Source organism: Terrapene carolina, unplaced genomic scaffold (assembly GCF_002925995.2).
Source record: "Terrapene carolina triunguis isolate 2854851 unplaced genomic scaffold, T_m_triunguis-2.0 Scaffold558, whole genome shotgun sequence".
Taxonomy (NCBI): Eukaryota; Metazoa; Chordata; order Testudines; family Emydidae; genus Terrapene; species Terrapene triunguis.
The window spans coordinates 14063725-14083844 of record NW_020664909.1 but is presented as its reverse complement, the minus strand read 5'-3'; the positions used below and the strand labels follow the sequence as shown (position 1 = coordinate 14083844).

Genomic DNA, 20120 nt, shown 5'->3' with positions numbered 1-20120 from the left:
ACAGTATGTGACCATGTAATTTAAGACTGCAACATAAAGCATAGTCACAAAGGGGTTAGTAAAAGTTGGATGTTCAACCTTAAATTAGTAATTTCTCAACCTGTATGCTTAAATATGCAATAAACATTCTGCTTAAAGTTATATATCCAAGTTGGATTTCTCTCTGCTGCGTCTTCTGGGAACACACTGCATGCTCAACATAGACGACAATGAGGGAGGGAGGAAGGAAAGAGAAACTCACATTCAAGTGCCCCAATTATTTCATTTAACTAGGTATTTATATGACCACCATCACCATATAGTGTCCAAGATTGGGAACCTGGAACAGCAACCTAATGCAGTACACATAAATTAGGATCAACTCAGTCTCATTCTCTGTGCCAGCAGGGGAGGGGAGCACTGAGGAGACTGCACTTTCAGTGCATGAGTCAGCAGGGAGGGTGAAAAAGGAAGCAAAAGAGAACATGGAATTTTAGAAGAACTCCTTCAAGAACAAAGGGAATGGAGAATCTCTCAAACAAACTGGGAGAGAGACAGGGTGAGGACAGAGATTGAAGTAAAGGAGCAGAAAAAATGTACAGAATCTTGGACCTTGGGGCCAGCAGAGGAATTGTTTAATATTAGGATGGAGATCAAGGTATTTTGTTTGGCTGCTGATATAGTTGTAGGACCGTTCTAGGTTGTACTAGTTTGTTTGTCATCCTGCAAATGGAAAGAGAATTCTCTTTATTACAGTTAGGTACATGGTAAGTTGCTAATATCTGTATTATGTAAGTACCTGAAATTGTTTAGTAACTAAAACTGAGAATCAGCTTGTATGTTTATAGGAATCAAGACAGTAACAAAACAATGCTATTTGCTACAGACCAAAAAAACCCCCAACAAACCCTTTACTGCATGGGGGGCGGGGGGTCATATCCGCCCCAATATATCTTGCTCATCTCTGTCATGTAAAGTCTAAGACATCATAATGCCTGCAGCTTTCATGAGCAAAAAGCTCCAGAACCAAGCTTTACCCAACCACAGAGCATGCTACCAACTGTTCAGGAGCCAGAGGGGATGCACCTCATTTGCCTAAAAATTAACTACAACAAAAATCAGCAGCAGCCCTCCTCATCACCAGAATGAGGGTGTGGCCTGTGAATACTTCAGATCTTGGCGGCCTTATGCTAATTACTATACAGTATCCATTTCTACAAAGGAATCCCTTCACCCATCACTGAAAAGCAGCCACTTCTGACCATAGTGTGGCAGCTGTTAAACAGTGCACAACAACACTGACAGCAGCTAAAGACAGAAAGTGAAGAACTTCCCATTTAAAATCAAGGGGAGGGGGGCTGAGTTAGTAATTTTCTGCTGTATTCAAACTGGAATTTGATCAGGACTTCAGGATTAGCACACACACACACACACCCCTTCTCTCTCTCTCTCTCTCACACACACACACACACCAGGACTGATGAGAGAAGCAGAAGGGGGAACAATTATACCAGGGTCCTGAGCTCAGGGCCCTCCACAAAAGTCTGTAAAAATAAAGTGAAATGGGTGGGGGTGGGCACCCAACGAACATGATGTACTATGGTCCCCCAGACTTATAAAAGATACTATGAGATTATTAATATATATATATATATTCTATAAAGCTCTTTGAGACCCTTCTGAATGAAAGATGCTATATAAAAAGCGAATATACAGCCATTATAATCAGCTCCCCGAGCTGGCCCATCTGACTGTGAGTAGCGCTCAGGTTACAAAGGAGTTGCACAGTTCTATTGGAACCAGGTTTTCAGAAAAGTGTTTTTGATTAGGTCAGCCAACAAAAGCATACATCTGTGCCATCAAACCCAGGGCTAGTTTCTGGTCCTTATCAGAATATCATAACAATCGTACCAAGTCAGGGACTCCTACTCTGGTCTTTGTGACAAAGAGAACAGGAATACGCATGTCTTTCAAAACATGAGGCAAACAACCTCCCACCCCGCAAAAAGAGAAAAAAAAAGCAAACAGAGATTTGTCATAGCATTTACCCAGCACCAACTTAAACCCAGGAGTTGCCTATCTGCTTCTGATCCTTTGACCTCCCAGGCACAAAAAGTTGAAAGCTCTGTCCAAAAACATCGACCAAAAAATAAAGGATGAACAAACAAGAGACACTGAAATCTGCATGATGTGAGAAAATGGCCCCCTCACTCATGTCCCAGGATAGTATGTATCTGAGGTGTTAACACCCACAAAACCCAGTAAGCAGGAGGAAAAGAGCTATGATATAATTATCTCTTAGAAACAGCTGCAACAGAAAAACTATCAAGTTATCACAGATTTCTGAACATTTAAAAAAAAATCTTTATTTTTAAGTAAAAAAACAACTTTGCATCTAAGCCATGTCTAAAGCCCACAAGAGACATGTTGCTAGATTTAAAAGCCACAACAAAAAGGCTGACAGGTCCTTCCGACGTCAATCTATTAAAACAGATATTTATTAATTCTTCATTGTTCGCAATTCCTGCTTTGAAGCTTGAAAGTCAGATCCCTGTTCATTTTCTCTGGTAAATGATTTTTTATTCTATTGTATCTCAAAGTTATCTGATTTTACCTCCTTGTTTATACCCCGGAATCAGTCATGTTAACAGCACCACCTTGCAATAAAGTTTGTTTAGTTAATTATTAAACAGTAAATCAGTTATTACTCTTATAAGAACAATCAAAAAAGTAACTAATAGGCACTTATCTTGCCTCTTGAGAACTAACGAAGAGCTACATTTGTGTGGTCCTAATTAACAAGTCATTTTTTCTTCCCTAATTTCTCAGCAACAGGAACTGAATTTAAAAAAAATATTAGTGATCTGAACAACACTTCCCAGGAGATAATACCACCATCAGATTAAGACATTTCAAAGTATTCAAATAGAACAGGCTTCATACTGTAAAATATTTTATGCCAGCTGTACACTTTGTAACGTACTAGTTGGTAGGTTTAACTGTAAAATCTACATACAAGTATGTGCTCATTGTACCAAAAGGGTAAAAGTGCTCACCCTTAGCCCTGCATTGATAGACAAAAAGGGGGTATTTTTTCAATCATGTTAGCTTAAAACATTATTAATAAAAAAACAAACTCCCCTTTTGTCAAGACACACACCTTGCGTTTAACCAGTTTACAAGTACAATTACCTGTAGTCTCAGTTAGGATATTCATCACTTTCTGTCCTGTCCTGATTCATTTCACGTTACTGTGTTTTTTCACTCTATTGGTGGATGCATTAATTTATGGGAGATTCAGTTCCTATACAGCATATATAATTTGCAGTTAGTGAAAGCTTCTGAAGTTCTTTGGGATCCCATTGGAAAGCCCCTATATAAATGTAATGAATTAACTGTTCGTGATCTATCTGGCAGGTGTATCTGTCTCTCTCATTATTATATGTCTTTATAAGTCTCTAATAAAGCTGCTCTCACACTGCATTAGTCAGAGTTAGATTACAAGATCTTCAGAACAGGCTGTGTTTAAGTTTGTGAGAGTTACCATATACACACTCTACTCAAGTTTATAAATTCTTTACGGCAAGAACTACATACTTTTATGCACTTGTGCAGTGTCTAGCACACCAGGGCCCTAATCATGACTGGGCATCTGGTTGCAACTACAGTATTTAAAATATAAACAATTTGGAAGAAAAGACCTTTGGCCTTAATGAAACACCTTTACTTATAAAGTTTGTTCTCAACTTGAAGTGATAATCAGAGCCCTGTGTTTACACAGCTGCAGAATTACTGCAGAATCCACCCTCTGACAGAACCGTGCTCCAGAATCTAGTTTTTAAAAAGTTAACATTTAGCTCCTCTGGTTGGTGAGAATACCCTCCCAATGCAGTCATGAATCTATGCATAGCCTGAGACAGCAGCTCTGAGTCTCAGTCAGTTCTAGTGGGTCTGAACACTTAAGCTAAAGACAGCAAATGTAGTATCCTCATTAATTATTCCATTGCTAGCTTTAGCAGAAACATCCAACAAATATACTTATTTGCTTTTGTTGGATGCAGATTTGAGGGCGGAGTGAAGATGCTGGAAGGGATCAAGAGTTGTTGGAACAGGGCTCCAGAAAGTTTTGACGGGAAACGGAACTCCAAGTCACTTCCACCCCTGCCCAGAAAGAGGAAGGGAAGAGGAGAAGCCTCCCAGTGCCACGAGCTTAGCTGAACCTGGATGGCACTGACACTAGGGTTGCCAACATTGTATTTCAAAAATAAGGGTCTCTCTTCTTAGCACCCCCACCCCTCCTCCCAATATTATTATTATTAATAAATAAAACAAACAACAACAAGCAGTATTCCCCTATATTCGTCAAGGGTGTTGCTTTTTGCAGCACTCAGCAACTCCTGATCTTAATCTACAGAGATGAAAAAATAAGGGGCATCCTTTGTAATAAGGGAACGTTAGCAACCCTCACGGCAACATGGCATACATTTCCCCAATCCCTTCTTGGATGTCAACAGCCCCCACAACCAAAGCCTTCACCTCATCCCCGTCAGCAGCTTCTGAAGTTCATATCAGAAATACGAATTTAAGCCACAGATTGAAAACATGGGAGCATTAAGCTGAGATAGTCTAAAAATGGAGATTTTGAGCAAACTGCACTTCAAAATAAATACAAGGCATACCGCACTATTACCCATTTTCATGGCTAATTCAGAACCTCTGGTTTTGAATCTAATTGAAGTTTACGCAGAAACTTCTACGTGCTGCCTATTTCAGCATGTATGTGGCAAAAAATATCTCAATTGTAATAAACCAAAATATAATTATGGCATAATTTAGGTCTGGTGAGACGGAGTACACAAAACACTGGTCTTAATCCTCCATCCAGTAAACAGCTTAAATTCAGCACAGGCCCATGGTTGTCTCAGGATTCCTCACCTTTCACATTTTAAAGACAGAATATCACTCTGCTGCTGCTGCCCAAAGCAATTTCCCAGGAAAAGCCGCACCCAAGAGAGACCAATAAGAGCCTCATCAGTTTCGCAATTCTGACACTGTGAAGAAAGCACTTTGGACAGAAGCAGTAGATTCAACTGGAGGAAGAAAAGGAAAGCAAGAATGGAAGACAGGATTATGATTTCAAGTGTAGAAACAGATAAATTCTAAAAAAGCCAGATGAGATGCCATTTTCCTACAAGTGCCTAATAATAAAGAGGAAACAGATGAAGTTTCGGAAAGACAGAATTATGTGCCAGATAAGCAAAATTATCATTCTAAATAGAAAGCTATTCAAGTTTCTCAGCAGGCACTATCAGCTTTTTATAAAATCAAGTTCAGCGCACTCATGTCGTCATCTTTTTCAGAAATAGTAATGCAATTTCAGTCCAACAGACTGGAATAGAGACACACTGTATTGCATTTATTGCAGAGACTGCTGAAGCAGAGCCACAGCTACAGAGTGACCCAGAGAAACTATAGATCTCAACAGGTAACGTACCACCTTGATCCAAGTGACAATTATATGCAGGAATCCGTAGTCTCCATGAACCACAACGATATATCTGAGCTGCATCTGCTCTGTTTTACACAATTCTGGAGAACTTGTGAAGCTCCTGCAAGTTGCCACTGCAGTCTTCTACTAGGCGAAGTTTGGGCACCTCTCAATATGGGAAATTATTAGGAGCACAACGGAATTCTCCATTAACCTCCAATAAAATCATGCGCCTTGGAGACCAAGTCTTGACCTTCCCTTTAAATAGCTTACATGTGCAACCATGGCCCATAGCAGCTTTTAAACAGAGTTAGAGAAGAAAAAAGTTTAAAGGCTACAAAACACAGAATGGGCCACCTGGAATGGCTTACTCGGGTCTCTCCCCAGAGTCAAGAACATTGTCAGGTGGGTTTTCTATCATAAGATGATGGTATGTGAACAACATCTCAGAGAAGTTCTTGGGTTTGGGAGTCAGTTACCCCACACGCTTGTTAAAGTCACTCTTAGCTGCATTTATTGGAAATAATTGCCAATTCACTAGTCTTTCAAATTACTGTATAAATATATAGAAAATAAAACTGTGGGGAGGAGGGGAAGGTGAAGTGCTAGTAAGAGGTGCTCAAGTTCAACTCAGTCTTGGACACCAAAGTCCTTTATTTACCCACAGGACAGACAGCAGGGACAACAGCAGTGCAAGCTTTTCCCATGCTGTCCATTACCAGTGTGCCTCAACCATAGCCAAGAGGGAATACCTCTAATAGCTGGGAAAGAAGTACAGCCCCCAGGGCCCATTCAGACCTTGCTTTGAATTAAAGCTTATGTTCTGAAGAAATCCATTAGATCCCTGACTTCCTAGGGAAAGTTTACAACTCAGCACTGGTGAGTAATAGGCAAGGTGACTTCTCAAGATCAGCTGTTTCAGGTTCCTTTCCTAGTACTGCATTAAAGCCGCAAAGCTTGGACATGCTCTCTCTCACCCTTTGCAAGGACTGTTCCTTGGTGCAGGTTTTCCTACCTCATTCTTCACTTGCAGAAAAAACTCCCCTGCCTCCCCCCCTTGTTTTTGAAACAGCCTATTTTCAGTGCCCACAGTCTGTCACCTTGCTACACTTTTTGTTCCTCCCAGTATTCCCAAACACACATTTGTCAATAGCTGTGTATAATAGACAGACACTTATCAGTACAACTTCCTGTGCCCAGCACTTCATCAATAACCCAGACAGGTCTATTCAGCCCCCCATTTGTGCTAGGTCTCCCAAAGATATAAGGCAGCCAAACTCCCTCACCCCCAAACAAGCACAAGTGTTTCTAAGCTACCAAAATAAATGGTCAGGCTTGCTTGCTTTATTTATTTATTTTTTTTAAAAGGCCGAAAAGAAGGATCTGTTCAAGAAATGTCACTGGTCAGAGCTTTGTCACCTGAACAGTTGGTCACCAAAGGAGCATACAAACACGTGGACGAAATCTCATTGCCCTTAAGCAAGCTAAAGTTAAGGTCCCACATGCCTTGGGCCAAATCTAAACCTGGAGTTTGAGGCAAGTCACCTAGTTTCTGCAGCAGACTGGAAAGTCTGCAGCACATTCAAGTAAATTTGATTTTTTTAAAAACTGAATTAAACAAGAAATGCACAATACTAGCAATGCAGCACTCGGTGTTACTTAGACACTAAGGTCCATTTCTTTTATGCTGACCCCAAATATTCATTGTGGCATAAGGATTTAGCACTAAAAATACAACTCTTGTCAGGGGACACGCTAGAGGTTTTGACATCTGGGTAGGAGACATTCGTGGTTTTTTGGTGCCTAGGAGGCAGAAGATGATTTTGCCAATGGGGAGGGAGATGCATCATCTCTTTCCACCCTCCATTCCTCATGTTATGGGTAGGGTTAGAGCAGACAGGCAGGAATCTTGAACACCTCAGTCCATCCCAGCAGTTCTCATTAGTAAATGTCTCTCTCAGTGACCCACCCCTCAATACCAGTCACTGTATTCAACCACAGTGGATAAGTACGTTAGCTGGATATATTGCTATTATAATGATCAGCAGTGATATAGTTAGTGTTGGGATTTAAATGGTCATCTTTAAGCTTCAGAGTTAACACCCAAATGCAGGGCCGGCTCCAGCATTTCTGCCGCCCCAAGCAAAAAAAAAAAAAGCCGCGATCAGCGGCGGCAGTTCAGCAGCAGGTCCTTCGCTCCTAGAAGGAGTGAGGGACCTGCCGCCCCTCTCCCTTGGCCGCCCCAAGCACCTGCTTGTTAAGCTGGTGCCTGGAGCCAGCCCTGCCCAAATAAGACGAAGAAACAGGGTACTTCTCTCTAAACGATTTTGGTTTCTCTGAAAATCCAGGAAGAGTGCTGGACTGGTTCAAGTTTGCTACATATTTGGCAGATATTCTTTGCCAACATATGGGCCAGTAACATTTTTAAAACAAGTTTAGATTCTGCTGAAAAATTCCATTTTACAGAGGGGGGGGGGTTTCCTAAGGCAAATTCCATAGCTAGAGGATACACTGGTTATCATGAAGGGTAACGTGTCAGTACAAACTACTGAACAGGCCAGTAAGAACAAGCATGTGTCCTATGTCACAAACACTGAACCGCAGCTGATGAAAACTCCCTCTTCTGGGGGGAGGGATAGCTCAGTGGTTTGAGCATTGGCCTGTTAAACCCAGGGTTATGAGTTCAATCCTTGAGGGGGCCACTTAGGGATCTGGGGCAAAATCAGAACTTGGTCCTGCTAGTGAAGGCAGGGGGCTGGACTCGATGACCTTTCAAGGTCCCTTCCAGTTCTAGGAGATAGGATATCTCCATTAATTTAATTTAATTTAATTCTGCAGCATTCAGTCCAAAGCATGCAGAATGTATGGGAAAGCATTACGGTTCCAACCTGTTCAAAGATTCCCCATGGCCACATCATATCAAGAAAAAAAAGGCATGATGCTATATCCCTGCAGTTTGAGCCAAGGATGGAATGTACACTGAATCGGCTTTAGGCCCATTTCTTTGCTGACTGATCTTTTGAGACTGGCAAGGTTAGCGGGAGCTAGCTTGTCTGAGAGTTAAGACCTTGCCAGCCAAGGCAGCTGCATTCTCCAATGGATGGTCCCAAGTAGGGTTGCCAACAGGCTCTTATTACAAGGGATGTCCCTTATTTTTTCATCTCTGAACAACAAGATCGGGAAATGCTGAGTGCTGCAAAAAGCAGGAAGAAATGCCCCTGGCGAATGTAGGTGAGTATTGCTTATGATTATTATTACTGATAATAAACAATAATAATATTTTTCTAAAGCTTATCATTTAGCCAAACTGGGACATTTTTCAGCAAAGGCAAAAGGCACATTCCTGACACAAAGGCAACTTCTGGGCCAAATTTCAAGTCTTTGCTCCAAAGCATGACTGTACATTACTTCTCAACTTAGAAGCTGTAAAGATTCTTTTTAATATGAGCAAAATAATCTTGTCAGAAACAAACTATTTTTGCTGAAGCTTTCAAAAACAAACAAACAAACAAACAAACAAAAAAAACGATTCAGCCTGACGCAGATACCCAGCATGGAAAATTTCATCCTGAATGATTAAAGTTTGGCAATGTTGTAAGTAAACTTGGAAGGTTTTGATTTTTATCAATAAAATCACTTTCTCTGTACACAGCCAAACCAACAAAGAATCTTTCCATCTATAATCACTGAAAATACAGATAAGCAAAGTAAGAAAAATGCTGCTTGAGAACTTATTAGTTTGACTTGAGGATATTTACTTTTTATATTTTGACATGTGACATTGATCTTTTGTGTTTCAATAGTTATAAAGCTTTAACTTTTTGAATCTCAACATTTACTGTCATTAAATGTTGTCTGACCCTACCCTTCATAATTTCCCACAACTATGAAAATTTAAATTGATACAAATCTAAAGAAATGCTTGATGTGTAGATATTAGCCATCAAAATTATGAAAAACTGAAAAATAAAATTCAGCCAAGCCTAGTTATAAACAACTAAAACATAGAATCATAGGGCTAGAAGAGACTGCAAGGGTCATCTAGTCCAGTGGCTCTCAACCTTTCCAGACTAGTATATTTCTGATTTGTCTTGCATACCCCCAAGTATCACTTCACTTAAAAACTACTTGCTTACAAAATCAAACAAAAATACAAAAGTGTCACAGCACAATGTTACTGAAAAATTGCTCACTTTCTCACCATACAATTATAAAATAAATCAATTGGAATATAAATAGTGTACTTACGTTTCAGTGTACAGCATATAGAGCAGTATAAACAAGTCATTGTCTGTATGAAATTTTAGTTTGTACTGACTTCGCTAGTGCTTTTTATGTAGCCCGTTGTAAAACTAAGCAAATATCTAGATGAGTTGATGTACGCCCTCCTGGAAGAACTCTGTGTTCCCCAAGGGGTACACGTACCCCTGGTTGAGAACCACTGATCTAGAATAACCCCCTGCCAAGATGCAGCATTGTTGTGTCTAAACCATCCAAGAGAGATGGCTATCCAGACTCCTTTTGAAAACCTCCAGTGAAGGAGCTTCCACAACCTCCCGAGGCAAACTGTTCCAAACATGGTCTTATACTGGAAAGTGTTAGGCAACCTGAACTATAGGCACTGCTAGCTGCTCTGCGTATAAACAGCTGTGTAGTTTGTCCCTTTGATATGCATAGAGTGCCTTAGAATTCAATCTAACTAGTTCCTCAGCTATTATTCCTGGTACTGAACTTCACTGGTCAATTAATTCCAAAAACCATCTTTAGGTCCATTTTAAAAGTAGATTACAACATTGGCCAACTTTCAGGCTCCTCCTTATTAGTTATTTTTGTTAGTAGCTCAGTTGATTCTTCAGTTCTTTTAGCACACCCACATAAATACCATCAAGTCCAGTGAAATTTTGACTTGTTTCATCACTTATTGATACTTCTCTGTAATAGTATTTCACCTTCATTACCTGAAAATAAGAAACTCCCTAGTAGTTATTTTCTCATTATCCTCTTTGGTAAAGCATGATGCAGTCTCCTTATAATCTCAGATTGCCCCTTCTATAGCCTGGGGATATTATGAACCCACTGAACCTTCCACAAATTTCTCATTTCAAATGAAACATAAAAGTTATATTTGGCTTTGCTTTTTCAAATTTCCTCTTGGCACTTATACAGCCCTGTATTCCCCTCCACAGGGGGAATTACCAATGATTTCAGTTGCACTTTTCCCTGGGCAAGTCCTTTGGATCAGGTTCTTAATCACCAGTTAACGGTCAACAATTATTCTGGGGGGCAAGGTGGGAGAGGGAATATCTTCTATTGGACCAGCTTCTGCTGCTGAAAGAGATACACATTCAAACTTAGGGCACGTCTTCACTACCCGCCGGATCGGTGGGTAGCAATCGGTCTATCGGGGATCGACTTATCGCGTCTAGTGAAGACGCGATAAAATCGATCCCTGATGGCTCTGCCGTCGACTCCGGAAATCCACCGCGGCAAGAGGCGGTAGCGGAGTCGACGGCGCCGCGGCAGCGGTCGACTTGCCGCCGTCCTCACAGCCAGGTAAGTCGACCTAAAATACGCCACTTCAGCTACGCTATTCACGTAGCTGAAGTTGCGTATCTTAGGTCGACCCCCCGCTGTAGTGTAGACCTAGCCTTTCACAATCCGTCTTAAGCTTGAAAGCGTCTCTCTCTCTCACCAACAGAAGTTGGTCTAGTAAAAAAATACTACCTCACCAGCTAGTCTCTCTAATATTGTGGGCCAACAATAACAACAACACTGCATAGAACAATTCTGTTCTATTAGCATTGCTTAGGCTGGATCTCCATCTGTTAAAGGACTTTTTTAGGGCCTCGATAAACTCCTATTCATTAACACAACCATGCTAGGATTCTTCCTCCATTTGTTTCCTTTTTATGTTCTGGAATAGAAAAGTCTTCCATGATGCTCTACAGTATGTCTTAAGCAGCCTCCATGACAACCTTAGTGTATCAATTCTAATTTACTAACTTCCCCCGTCAGGCTCTGACTACCTTTTATTTTTTTTTATTTTTTTTTTTAATCCCCTTCTTGAAGTTTAGTGACATTGCCCCACCTCGTAGTCCAATCTCCTTTAAGGATGTTAAACTTAATTATAGCACCACGGTAGTGACTCTATAGTTAAGATTGTGAGACGATTTCCATTATAAGCCACCTTTTGAAACCTCATCTAACTCTGAAAAAAAGCTCTATCCTGTTTGCTTTGTCCTGCTTACTCAGTCCAGAGAAGATCCTAAAAAAAATTGAAGTCCAAGTTGAATTAGATAAACCAGTTTTGAGATATGGAACTTCTAAAATTTAGTAGTTTTTCACTTTTCAAATGTCTTAGCTTTCTTTTCTAAATCTTAATAGATAAAACCTATGTATCCAAGGCTCTAGGTGCCTTCACATTGTTATCTAGAAAATCCTATCTCAAAAGCGTTTTGGTCTAGAAACTAATAGTTTGTTTTATTCTTTTGACCTCAATGTAATCTGATGCATCAGGACTTTACAGGTAGCTGGTTACTTTTAGAGTTATTCTCTGCAAATATATGAACCTCAAGAGGTGTCTGAAAACTTGGAACTTTTGGACTGAATTAACTCGTTAGTGAACACCAAAATGGTTGGTAAACCAGATACCTTGTGCTCCGAAGAGCAAAAAAACATAAGTTGTACACCTATCAATGTCCTGACCAATTCGCTTATACATTACATCCCTTTTCCCCAAACTTTTGTCAGTCTGTCTTTTTATAAGTGAGACAAGATGGATGAGGTAATAATAAGGGTGGAACAGATAAGGAGTTAACATGTTGCAAGAGACCATTCAAGGTGAAACAGTCAGTTAACACCTCTACATTCAGAGGACAAAGGAGGGTTAGTGGGTTACAGATTGCTGTAATGAGCTATAAATCCACTGCCTTTATTAAGACCATGATTTTTGGTGTCTAGCAGAATTATGAATTTAAGTTCCTAGGCTCATCTTTTGAGGGCATTGTACAGGTCTCCTTTCATGCCGAGGACTGAGAGGTCAGATACGGAGTGATCATTTTGTGAAAAGCGTTTGCCCACAGGAAAGATGGTGCTTTTGTCTTTTATCATTTTTCTGTGTGTTTTCATTTGAAAACATAGTGATTGTCCCATTTTACCCACATAGTTGTTACTGGAGTATTTAGTGCACTGGACGACGTATGCCACATACTGTGATAGGCATGTATAGGACCCAGGGAACTTGAAAGGTGTATTGTGGGTGGTACTGATCATGGTAACAGTAGAGATATGTCTGCAGATTCTGCATCTGCTCTTGTGGCAGGGGCTGTGGCTGCTTGAGTTGGTGGGTCCTGGTCAGTGGGGAGCTTGCTTCTGATGATAAGCTTGGTGAGGTTGGGGAATTATTTGAAGGCCAGAAGAGAGGGTTTGGGAGAGGTTTCCCATCGAGTCTGAGTTGTAATTGTTTAATGATACCCCGCATAGGCTCCGGGATGGAGCAGTAGGTGACAAGTAGGGGTGCGCAGTGGGAGGGGATTTTATTTCTGTATGGAAGCAGCTTTTCTCAGTGTATTTGGATGACCCGTTCCATGATGTGATCTACTTCTCCAGTGGAGCATCCTTTTTTGATGAGGTGGTTTTAAGTGTGGATCCCAGACTTTCTCTTGAGAACATATACTGTGCTATCTGAGTGCCTAGCCATAGATCAGTGGCTCTTAACCAGGGGTACATGTACCCCGGGGGTATGCAGAGTTCTTCCAGGGGCTACATCAACTCATAAAGATATTTGCCTAGTTTTACAACAGGCTACATAAAAAGCACTAGCAAAGTCAGTACAAACTAAAATTTCAGAGCAGTATAAACAAGTCATTGTCTATATATACTATACGGTGAAATGTAAGTACAATATTTATATTCCAATTGATTTATTTTATAATTATATGGTAAAAATTAGAAAATAAACAATTTCTCAGTAATAGTGTGCTGTGACACTTTTGTATTTTGATGTCTGATTTTGTAAGTAAGTAGTGTTTAAGTGAAGTGAAAGTTCGGGGTACGCAACACAAATTAGACTCCTGAAAGGGGTACAAGTAGTTTGGAAAGGTTGAGAAAAACTGTCATAGATAACATTTCTTACTGTGTCTGGAGTGGTTACTAGACCTGGGAAAGTAAGTGTGATGATCTGTGGGTTTCTTATATATAGTTGTCTGTAGAGCTCCATTGTTGAAGCTAATCATGATGTCCAAGAAGTTGATGCTGGTGTGTGTTTCTATAACTATTTTCTTCAGAACTGTGGCACATGTATTGGCAAAAGGCCTGGTACTCTTGGAGTGCTAATGCAGTTTAGATGACAACCCTCACTAAACCACCCCAACCACCAAAAACGCTCAAGAAATACAATTTACCAATATGAAACATTCAGCATCCATAAGCATTTTTGTCTTATGAAGTGTGCAGACAATAGGCACCATGCCTACTCCTGTGGACCCTTCCTGGTTCTTATAAGTTTGGGTATAATTGCAACAGCCCTCTAATTTTTTTTACTCTTAAATTACTGATACATATTTTTAATCTTAACTCCATTTTAATGTAGGGTTTTTTTGTCCATTTGTTTTGGTTTGGGGGAATTATTGAGCTAGAAGGTAGTGACTGTTAAAACTGTGAAATACTCCATTATAAGCCTGATTCAGACCCAACGAGCTTAAATATATATATAAAGCATTTTTGACTGGAATTTCTCATGATTGGTCTCTAGCCAGATCAGAATAATCTGTACCCCTCCTCCAACATGCGACTTTACCAAAAGCACTAAAAAGACTTCTGATACATTGAAAAGACAATTACATTTTCCACTTTCTAAAAATCAGTTCTTGTAACTGCTCGCTGGAAAGAAAACTTCCAAATTTGTTTCACACATTTGTGTGTAATAAGAACTATGGAACAGGACTATTTTATTTGATTTGGGTGGACATTTTTTAGAGTTATTAGATGGACCTGGAACCTCTGGGAACAGTATGAATGTCTATTAACATTAAGAAACAACTGCAGAAAATATAGCCCTGCAACAGTATCTACAGAGTTCTGTAAAGTCCATGAAACAAATCATCATAGAAAAATGGAGTTTTTGTAATAAGCTTGACTTTTACATGCACATGTACCCTTTTTAAAGGGGTTCCTTTCAGTAGAGTATGGCTGCACTTTTTTTAATTGACCCTCACTTTTTATCCTACCTTTTGCTCAGGCAGGCTTATACATCAGCAGCAGGGCACTGGGCCAACCACAGCAGAAGCTGCCTGAAGACTACAGGCTGCTGCTTCAAAGAGCAGCAATCAAGGGGGCGGGGTGGGGTGGGGGGAGTTCTAGGAAACAAATGTGTGTGCTAACTACTTCCATGCTGAACTTTTGAATAGGCTTTTGAGAAACATCACACCAAGGATGGGAAAGGATGAGGATAAGCTACTATTTGCCAGCCTGTCAGGTACGGTGGGAGGGCACAAGCAGATATGGGAGAAAGCAGCACTCCCCCCTGGTGAAAGTCAGCCTGGAATACGGGGGAAGAAACATCTTACAACCATGTCGGGGCAGACTGTGGAAGGGGGATGAGGATAAACAGCTGTGCCTCCCATCTCTTCCTCCCACCCCTGCTTTCCTAACTCCACCCTCCAAGAACATAAATCAGACTAACAAGATTATGTGGAAAATACTTCCCCTTCCTAAAGATGACAAAGACTGGGCTGGATACTCCCCTGCTGGTGGGACTTTCATCCACCTCTGGGGGAAAAAGGAAAGGAACTGGACTGATGTCTCCCACCCCTCCAAACACCAATGAGGGGACAGCCCTTTTCCCCTCTCTTACCCCAAGTGGTAGAATAAAAGGCCTGCCAGCAGAAGCATGCCAGTGAGGTAGAGGAGGATTAGGGAGCTCAGTGCTGGTTTCACTGTATTAGGTTTGGTAAGCTCCTGCCCCTCCCCCCGCCCCATACCCCTCTTACCTCTGCCATCCCATTCCCTAGAACCTCAAGACTCCACCATTTTCTGTTTTTTCTAATGCTATCTGTAGTGTAACTGCAGTTGCCAAAAATGACTAGAAAAGACTTGAGGTTGACAATTATAACAATACACAGGCGACTAACTATTGGAAGCCTTTAATTGCCAAGTTTGAATTAAACCTTGAGTCAAATTATTAATTGTTGTAGTAGTTGAGAAACCAAACAATTTCAGATGAAAGTCATAACAAATAACCCGAGAGGTCCATACCAGAAGGTTTCTGGAAGGGATCTGTAATGCTGGACAGATCTCTGGAATTACAGAGGAGAGGAGCTGTTGCAAGGGCTTCTTGGCAATGAAGAACATTGTACGTTCAGAGGCAGAGCAGATGTGCCAGTAATGGGACCTGACTATTGTCTCCATCTGCTTCTCCCAAGTTCCTTCTCACACAAATAAGAGCAAGCTTTGTTTTTTAAATTAAGTTTAAATACTTATGATTCATTCCTAATTATTTAAAAGTAAGAGCTGGCCATTATTCAGGTTGCTGATTAAACACACACCGAATGCCAGCAATAATAAAATAATCACAAGATCATTATTTTTAAAAACCGAGTCCTATCCTGGATGTTTTCGTTTTCTGAGTGATTTTCATACTGACCAACGGTGTTGGCTTGACAGCCCTGCAGATTGAAGACATGGGCAACAGCAGAGCAAGTTTCCCCTCCCACTGTCCCAGAGAGACCTAAGCCAGGAGAGAGGAGAGTTCAGACCTCACAGCCTCTCTGCTGAGACTGGCACTAATAGGCCCCTCATTGGCAGCTGTGATGGTGGTTGTTTTCATTAAATAGCTATTGACTCTGCTAAGAATATAAGAGTTACTCCTAATCTGGCAGACAAGTGCTTCAGCCACATGCATCTTGAGCTGCACTACAGCAGTGTGCACAGTACAAACCCCTATGAAGGGCACATGAGCAGTGAACAACTTTTCTAAACTCCAAAATCCTTTCCCCATCCCACTTACACAAATGCTGTCACTGAACAAACTGAATGTCAGAAAAACAGTTTTTAAAGGACAGTTGTTTGGTGCAGGGGAAAGATTTTGTTACCTGCATTTGTTATACATTTAACTGCTTGAAAATGCACCACTGGTTAGCGAAAGCAGAGACTGTTCATCCCAGTATGAAGAGAAGCACTTCCCCAAGTGAAGCCCAGCCTCCCTCTGCTCTAAGTTACCTCAGCTCTGAGCAGTTTATATCAGAAGAAAACCAAGCCTAAACAAGGCAATGTTGGCTCAGGATCTTCTGGGTAACAGCAGCATTTCTAGCTTTAATAGAACAATCCCCAACATAAGGGAAAATCAACAAGCAGCTATAACCACCCAGAGTACTCAAGCAAACTATGCTATGAACACAGCCTTCTAGTCTGCCTGCTGGCCATTAGGTCACACTTTAAAGAGGCGTTTCATTCACGTTTTATCTCCTACAAGGGCAGCACTACCCTTTGAAAGCCTTTGGGGCTTATCTTAACCTAAGATTTAGTTTCTAAAGCACCATGTAAATTCAGTGTTACACTCAGGGATTTTTTTTTTTTGGGTAAACCCAGACTCCATCTAGCAAAATGCACACACACACACACAGATAGGGGGCCCCTATGAGGCCCGGAAACAATAGCCTGCTGAGAAGCCCAGCCTACACCTCAGCTGTTTGTAAGGCAGAGCGTACTCTGTCTGCAGCCTCAGGAAGACAAACCTAAGAGCTTACATTCAGGAGATTAACTCAGCAGCCATGAAGGCTAGAAAATTTGTTGTGTTTAAATGAAAGGTTACATACTGTAAAAATCAATGGCTTAGCACCCATCTGCCACTAGCAATTAATAAAATAGACTATTCAAGTCCTGCCTATAATAACAATGCAGCAACACCTCTAGTACCGCTATCCAATTAAATGGATATAATGCAGTATCATTTAAATACAGTGTGTAATTTTGTTCTTACTTGAGCAATCTTTGGTCTCTTCTTAAATATACCCTACTCCAATACTATTGTCAGCTGCAAAACACATATTTAATACATCTGCAGAAAAATACTTTTAGATTGTATGATCTTCAAGGCAGGAATCATCTTCATTTTTGCCCACTGTCAGTGATAGACTGTCAAAAAATAAACAGTACTACAAAATGTAAGCTAATCAACTACCCAGGGAATTCATATGTTGTTACAGGTGAACACAGGAACATAACATTTGATGTATCAGACAAAATCATTGGACTATCAAGTCCAGTATTCTGGCTCTGGTAGTAGCCAATACCCAGTATTTCAGAGGAAGCTTGAAACACTCCTATAACGTACCTTGCCAACTGTGCTTGTACAGGAGAAAAATCTCTTCCTGACTCTGAAGTATAAGATTTCATTACCCTTATCTTGAACAGATAATACTTTTCTACAGTCTAGTAGAATTGGTAATTATTACTAGAATGTCAAAATTATCCCACCTCCTTATAAATTCAGCTACACTCTATATCCCTGACCTCCTATGGAAATGAATTCTACAGGCTGACTATACACTGTGTGAAGTAGTATTTCAGTCTCTTTTTAAAGAGGAGGAAAAAGCAGTATTTTGCATGTCTCAGTTATTGTATTGAAGCTGTAAGAATCATAGGAAACATTCTAGTCTTTAAAATGAATGCCAATACAGCTAGAGATTACTGACCTCAATTAACTACTTTGGGGTTATTTGCTCACACACACCTTATTTGACAATTAAAAAGGTGTCATTAAATCTACAGAGAAAAAACAACACAGTATTTAGAGACCAGGGCACAAGCACAGAGTACACCTCCTGTCTTGTCTAGCACTGTCACCCATATCTAGCATAGCTACTCAGGAGATTTATACTTTAATAAGTAATTACAGATGTGCCAAGAGTTAATCAGTTTGGTAGATTCAGAATGGTAGTTAACAAGGCTAAAATTAGTGCCAGAGAGCCTTTGAATGCCAGGGTGTGAGCTGGATTCCCTCCTAAGGTATGCCAGCCCTTTCTACTGTTACCTTGCCTGGTTCCAGTAAAAGGGTTCTGCATTTCTGTTAGCCTAGCTGTCATAGCAAAAATACGTGGAGTAAAAACAAGTGCTGGAGACATTGCCATGGCAGAGTCAATAACCAAACAATGAGAGAAAGGAACCTGGCAGAGTTTATGGAAGGCTGAATCATAGCAATGTGCACAGGACATGAACGCAGGGAAGCAGCAGCTTTACTTTGAACTACAATACTGAGACTAGTAAGAGACTGGAAAGTTCAGTGACTCCCTAACACCCACCCCTACCCCTTCCAAGAAACAAACGCACCGTTTGGAAGCAGGATATAAACGATTACAGGCCACCCTGTGCCAAGCTCCCTAGCCCAAAGGGAGGGGCTCAAGGTGAGCTTCCCTCAGGCCCTGCCAACATGCAAGGGAGGAGAGGAAGCCAGACGCGCTCTCAGCTCCATGAATCAATACAAACCGGGGGGGGGGGGGGATTAACTTCTCGGGGCTGTGCGCTTTTCTAGGAAAGGGAGGGGGTCAGCTCCAGCTGCAGAGCAAATCCAGGGCAAGTGTCTCGGCGCCGCAAACGTGCTGCCTCGCACAGCGGAGCCCACGGCGGAGGGGGCACTCAGCGCTGGCATAGGCACCGCAAGGAGTCGGGACTCCCCCGAGGGCACCTCGCCTGAAGCCCCCCTGGCCGGGGCACCTCCGCAGCAGCAGCTCCGCGGAGTTACACGGCGGGGGGAGGGGGGGATGTAATATTCCCATGGGGCCCCAGCGCTCCCTCCCCAATAGCCCCCCCAGCCCCCGCGCTGCTCCCAAAACCCCGCCCGCGCCCCCCGCGCCCGGGCTCACCCAGCAGCAGCAGCAGGAGAAGGGGCGCGCTCCCCACGCGGTGCCCCATGCTGGCCGGGCTGCGTGCGGGGCGGAAGATGCTGCTCAGAGCCGGAGCCCCCCGCCCGGCCCCAGCCCGCGGGCACCGACCAGCCGGGGGAGCCCGCGCCCAGCGCCAGGGACTGCTGGACCCGCCGCCGACCCGAGAGAGCCGCGCACCAGCCGCCCGCCCGCCGGCCGCTTCCCTCCGCTCGCTGCCCTGGCTGGGAGCCGCCCGGCCGCGCGGCTCAGCCAACCACAGAGACAAACTTTGCCAGCCCCCGCCTCCGCTCCCCCTCCCGCAGGTACCGGGGGGAGGCGCTGGGGTCCGGCCCGGCCCCCGCCCCCTTAAAGGGGAGGAGAGAGCCGGTCACCGGCCCGCCCTGGAGCCCCGCTCCCCGGCCCTGCTCGCAACACATCCCCGCCCACCCCCGGAGGGGATGCCCTGGTCCGGCCGGCAGAGGAGATTTCCCCACACCCTGAGGTAACCCCTGCCCGGGGCGTGCCTGGTCACAGTGATGGGAAGGGAAATCCTGCTCCATTGAGAGATTCCCTCCTCCTCTCCTCTCCCGCGACATGCTGGGGGATCTCCCATGTAAGGGACAGAAACAGGGGAGAGGGACCTCTTGGTCCCAGACATGGGGTAAGCGGTGTTCCCTGGTCAGTGGAAGGTGCTCGTCCTCCACCTGCCTACATAAACACACATACACATCATCCCCTCCTGCCTCAACACACACTCATCCTCCCCCTGCCTACACACACTCATCCCATCCCAC

At 42.5% G+C, this 20120-nt stretch overlaps 1 protein-coding gene across 1 annotated transcript in view; it reads right to left on the bottom strand.

Annotated features, from left to right (window-relative positions):
• PTGFRN (prostaglandin F2 receptor inhibitor) overlaps window positions 1-19470 on the bottom strand; it is a 92592-nt gene extending 73122 nt beyond the window's left edge. The window contains exon 1 of the mRNA XM_024209462.2: window positions 19327-19470. Coding sequence (XP_024065230.1) covers window positions 19327-19375 — 49 coding nt within the window. The 5' untranslated portion in view covers window positions 19376-19470. The remainder of the gene's footprint in view (window positions 1-19326) is intronic.
• Window positions 19471-20120: the final 650 nt, after the last annotated feature.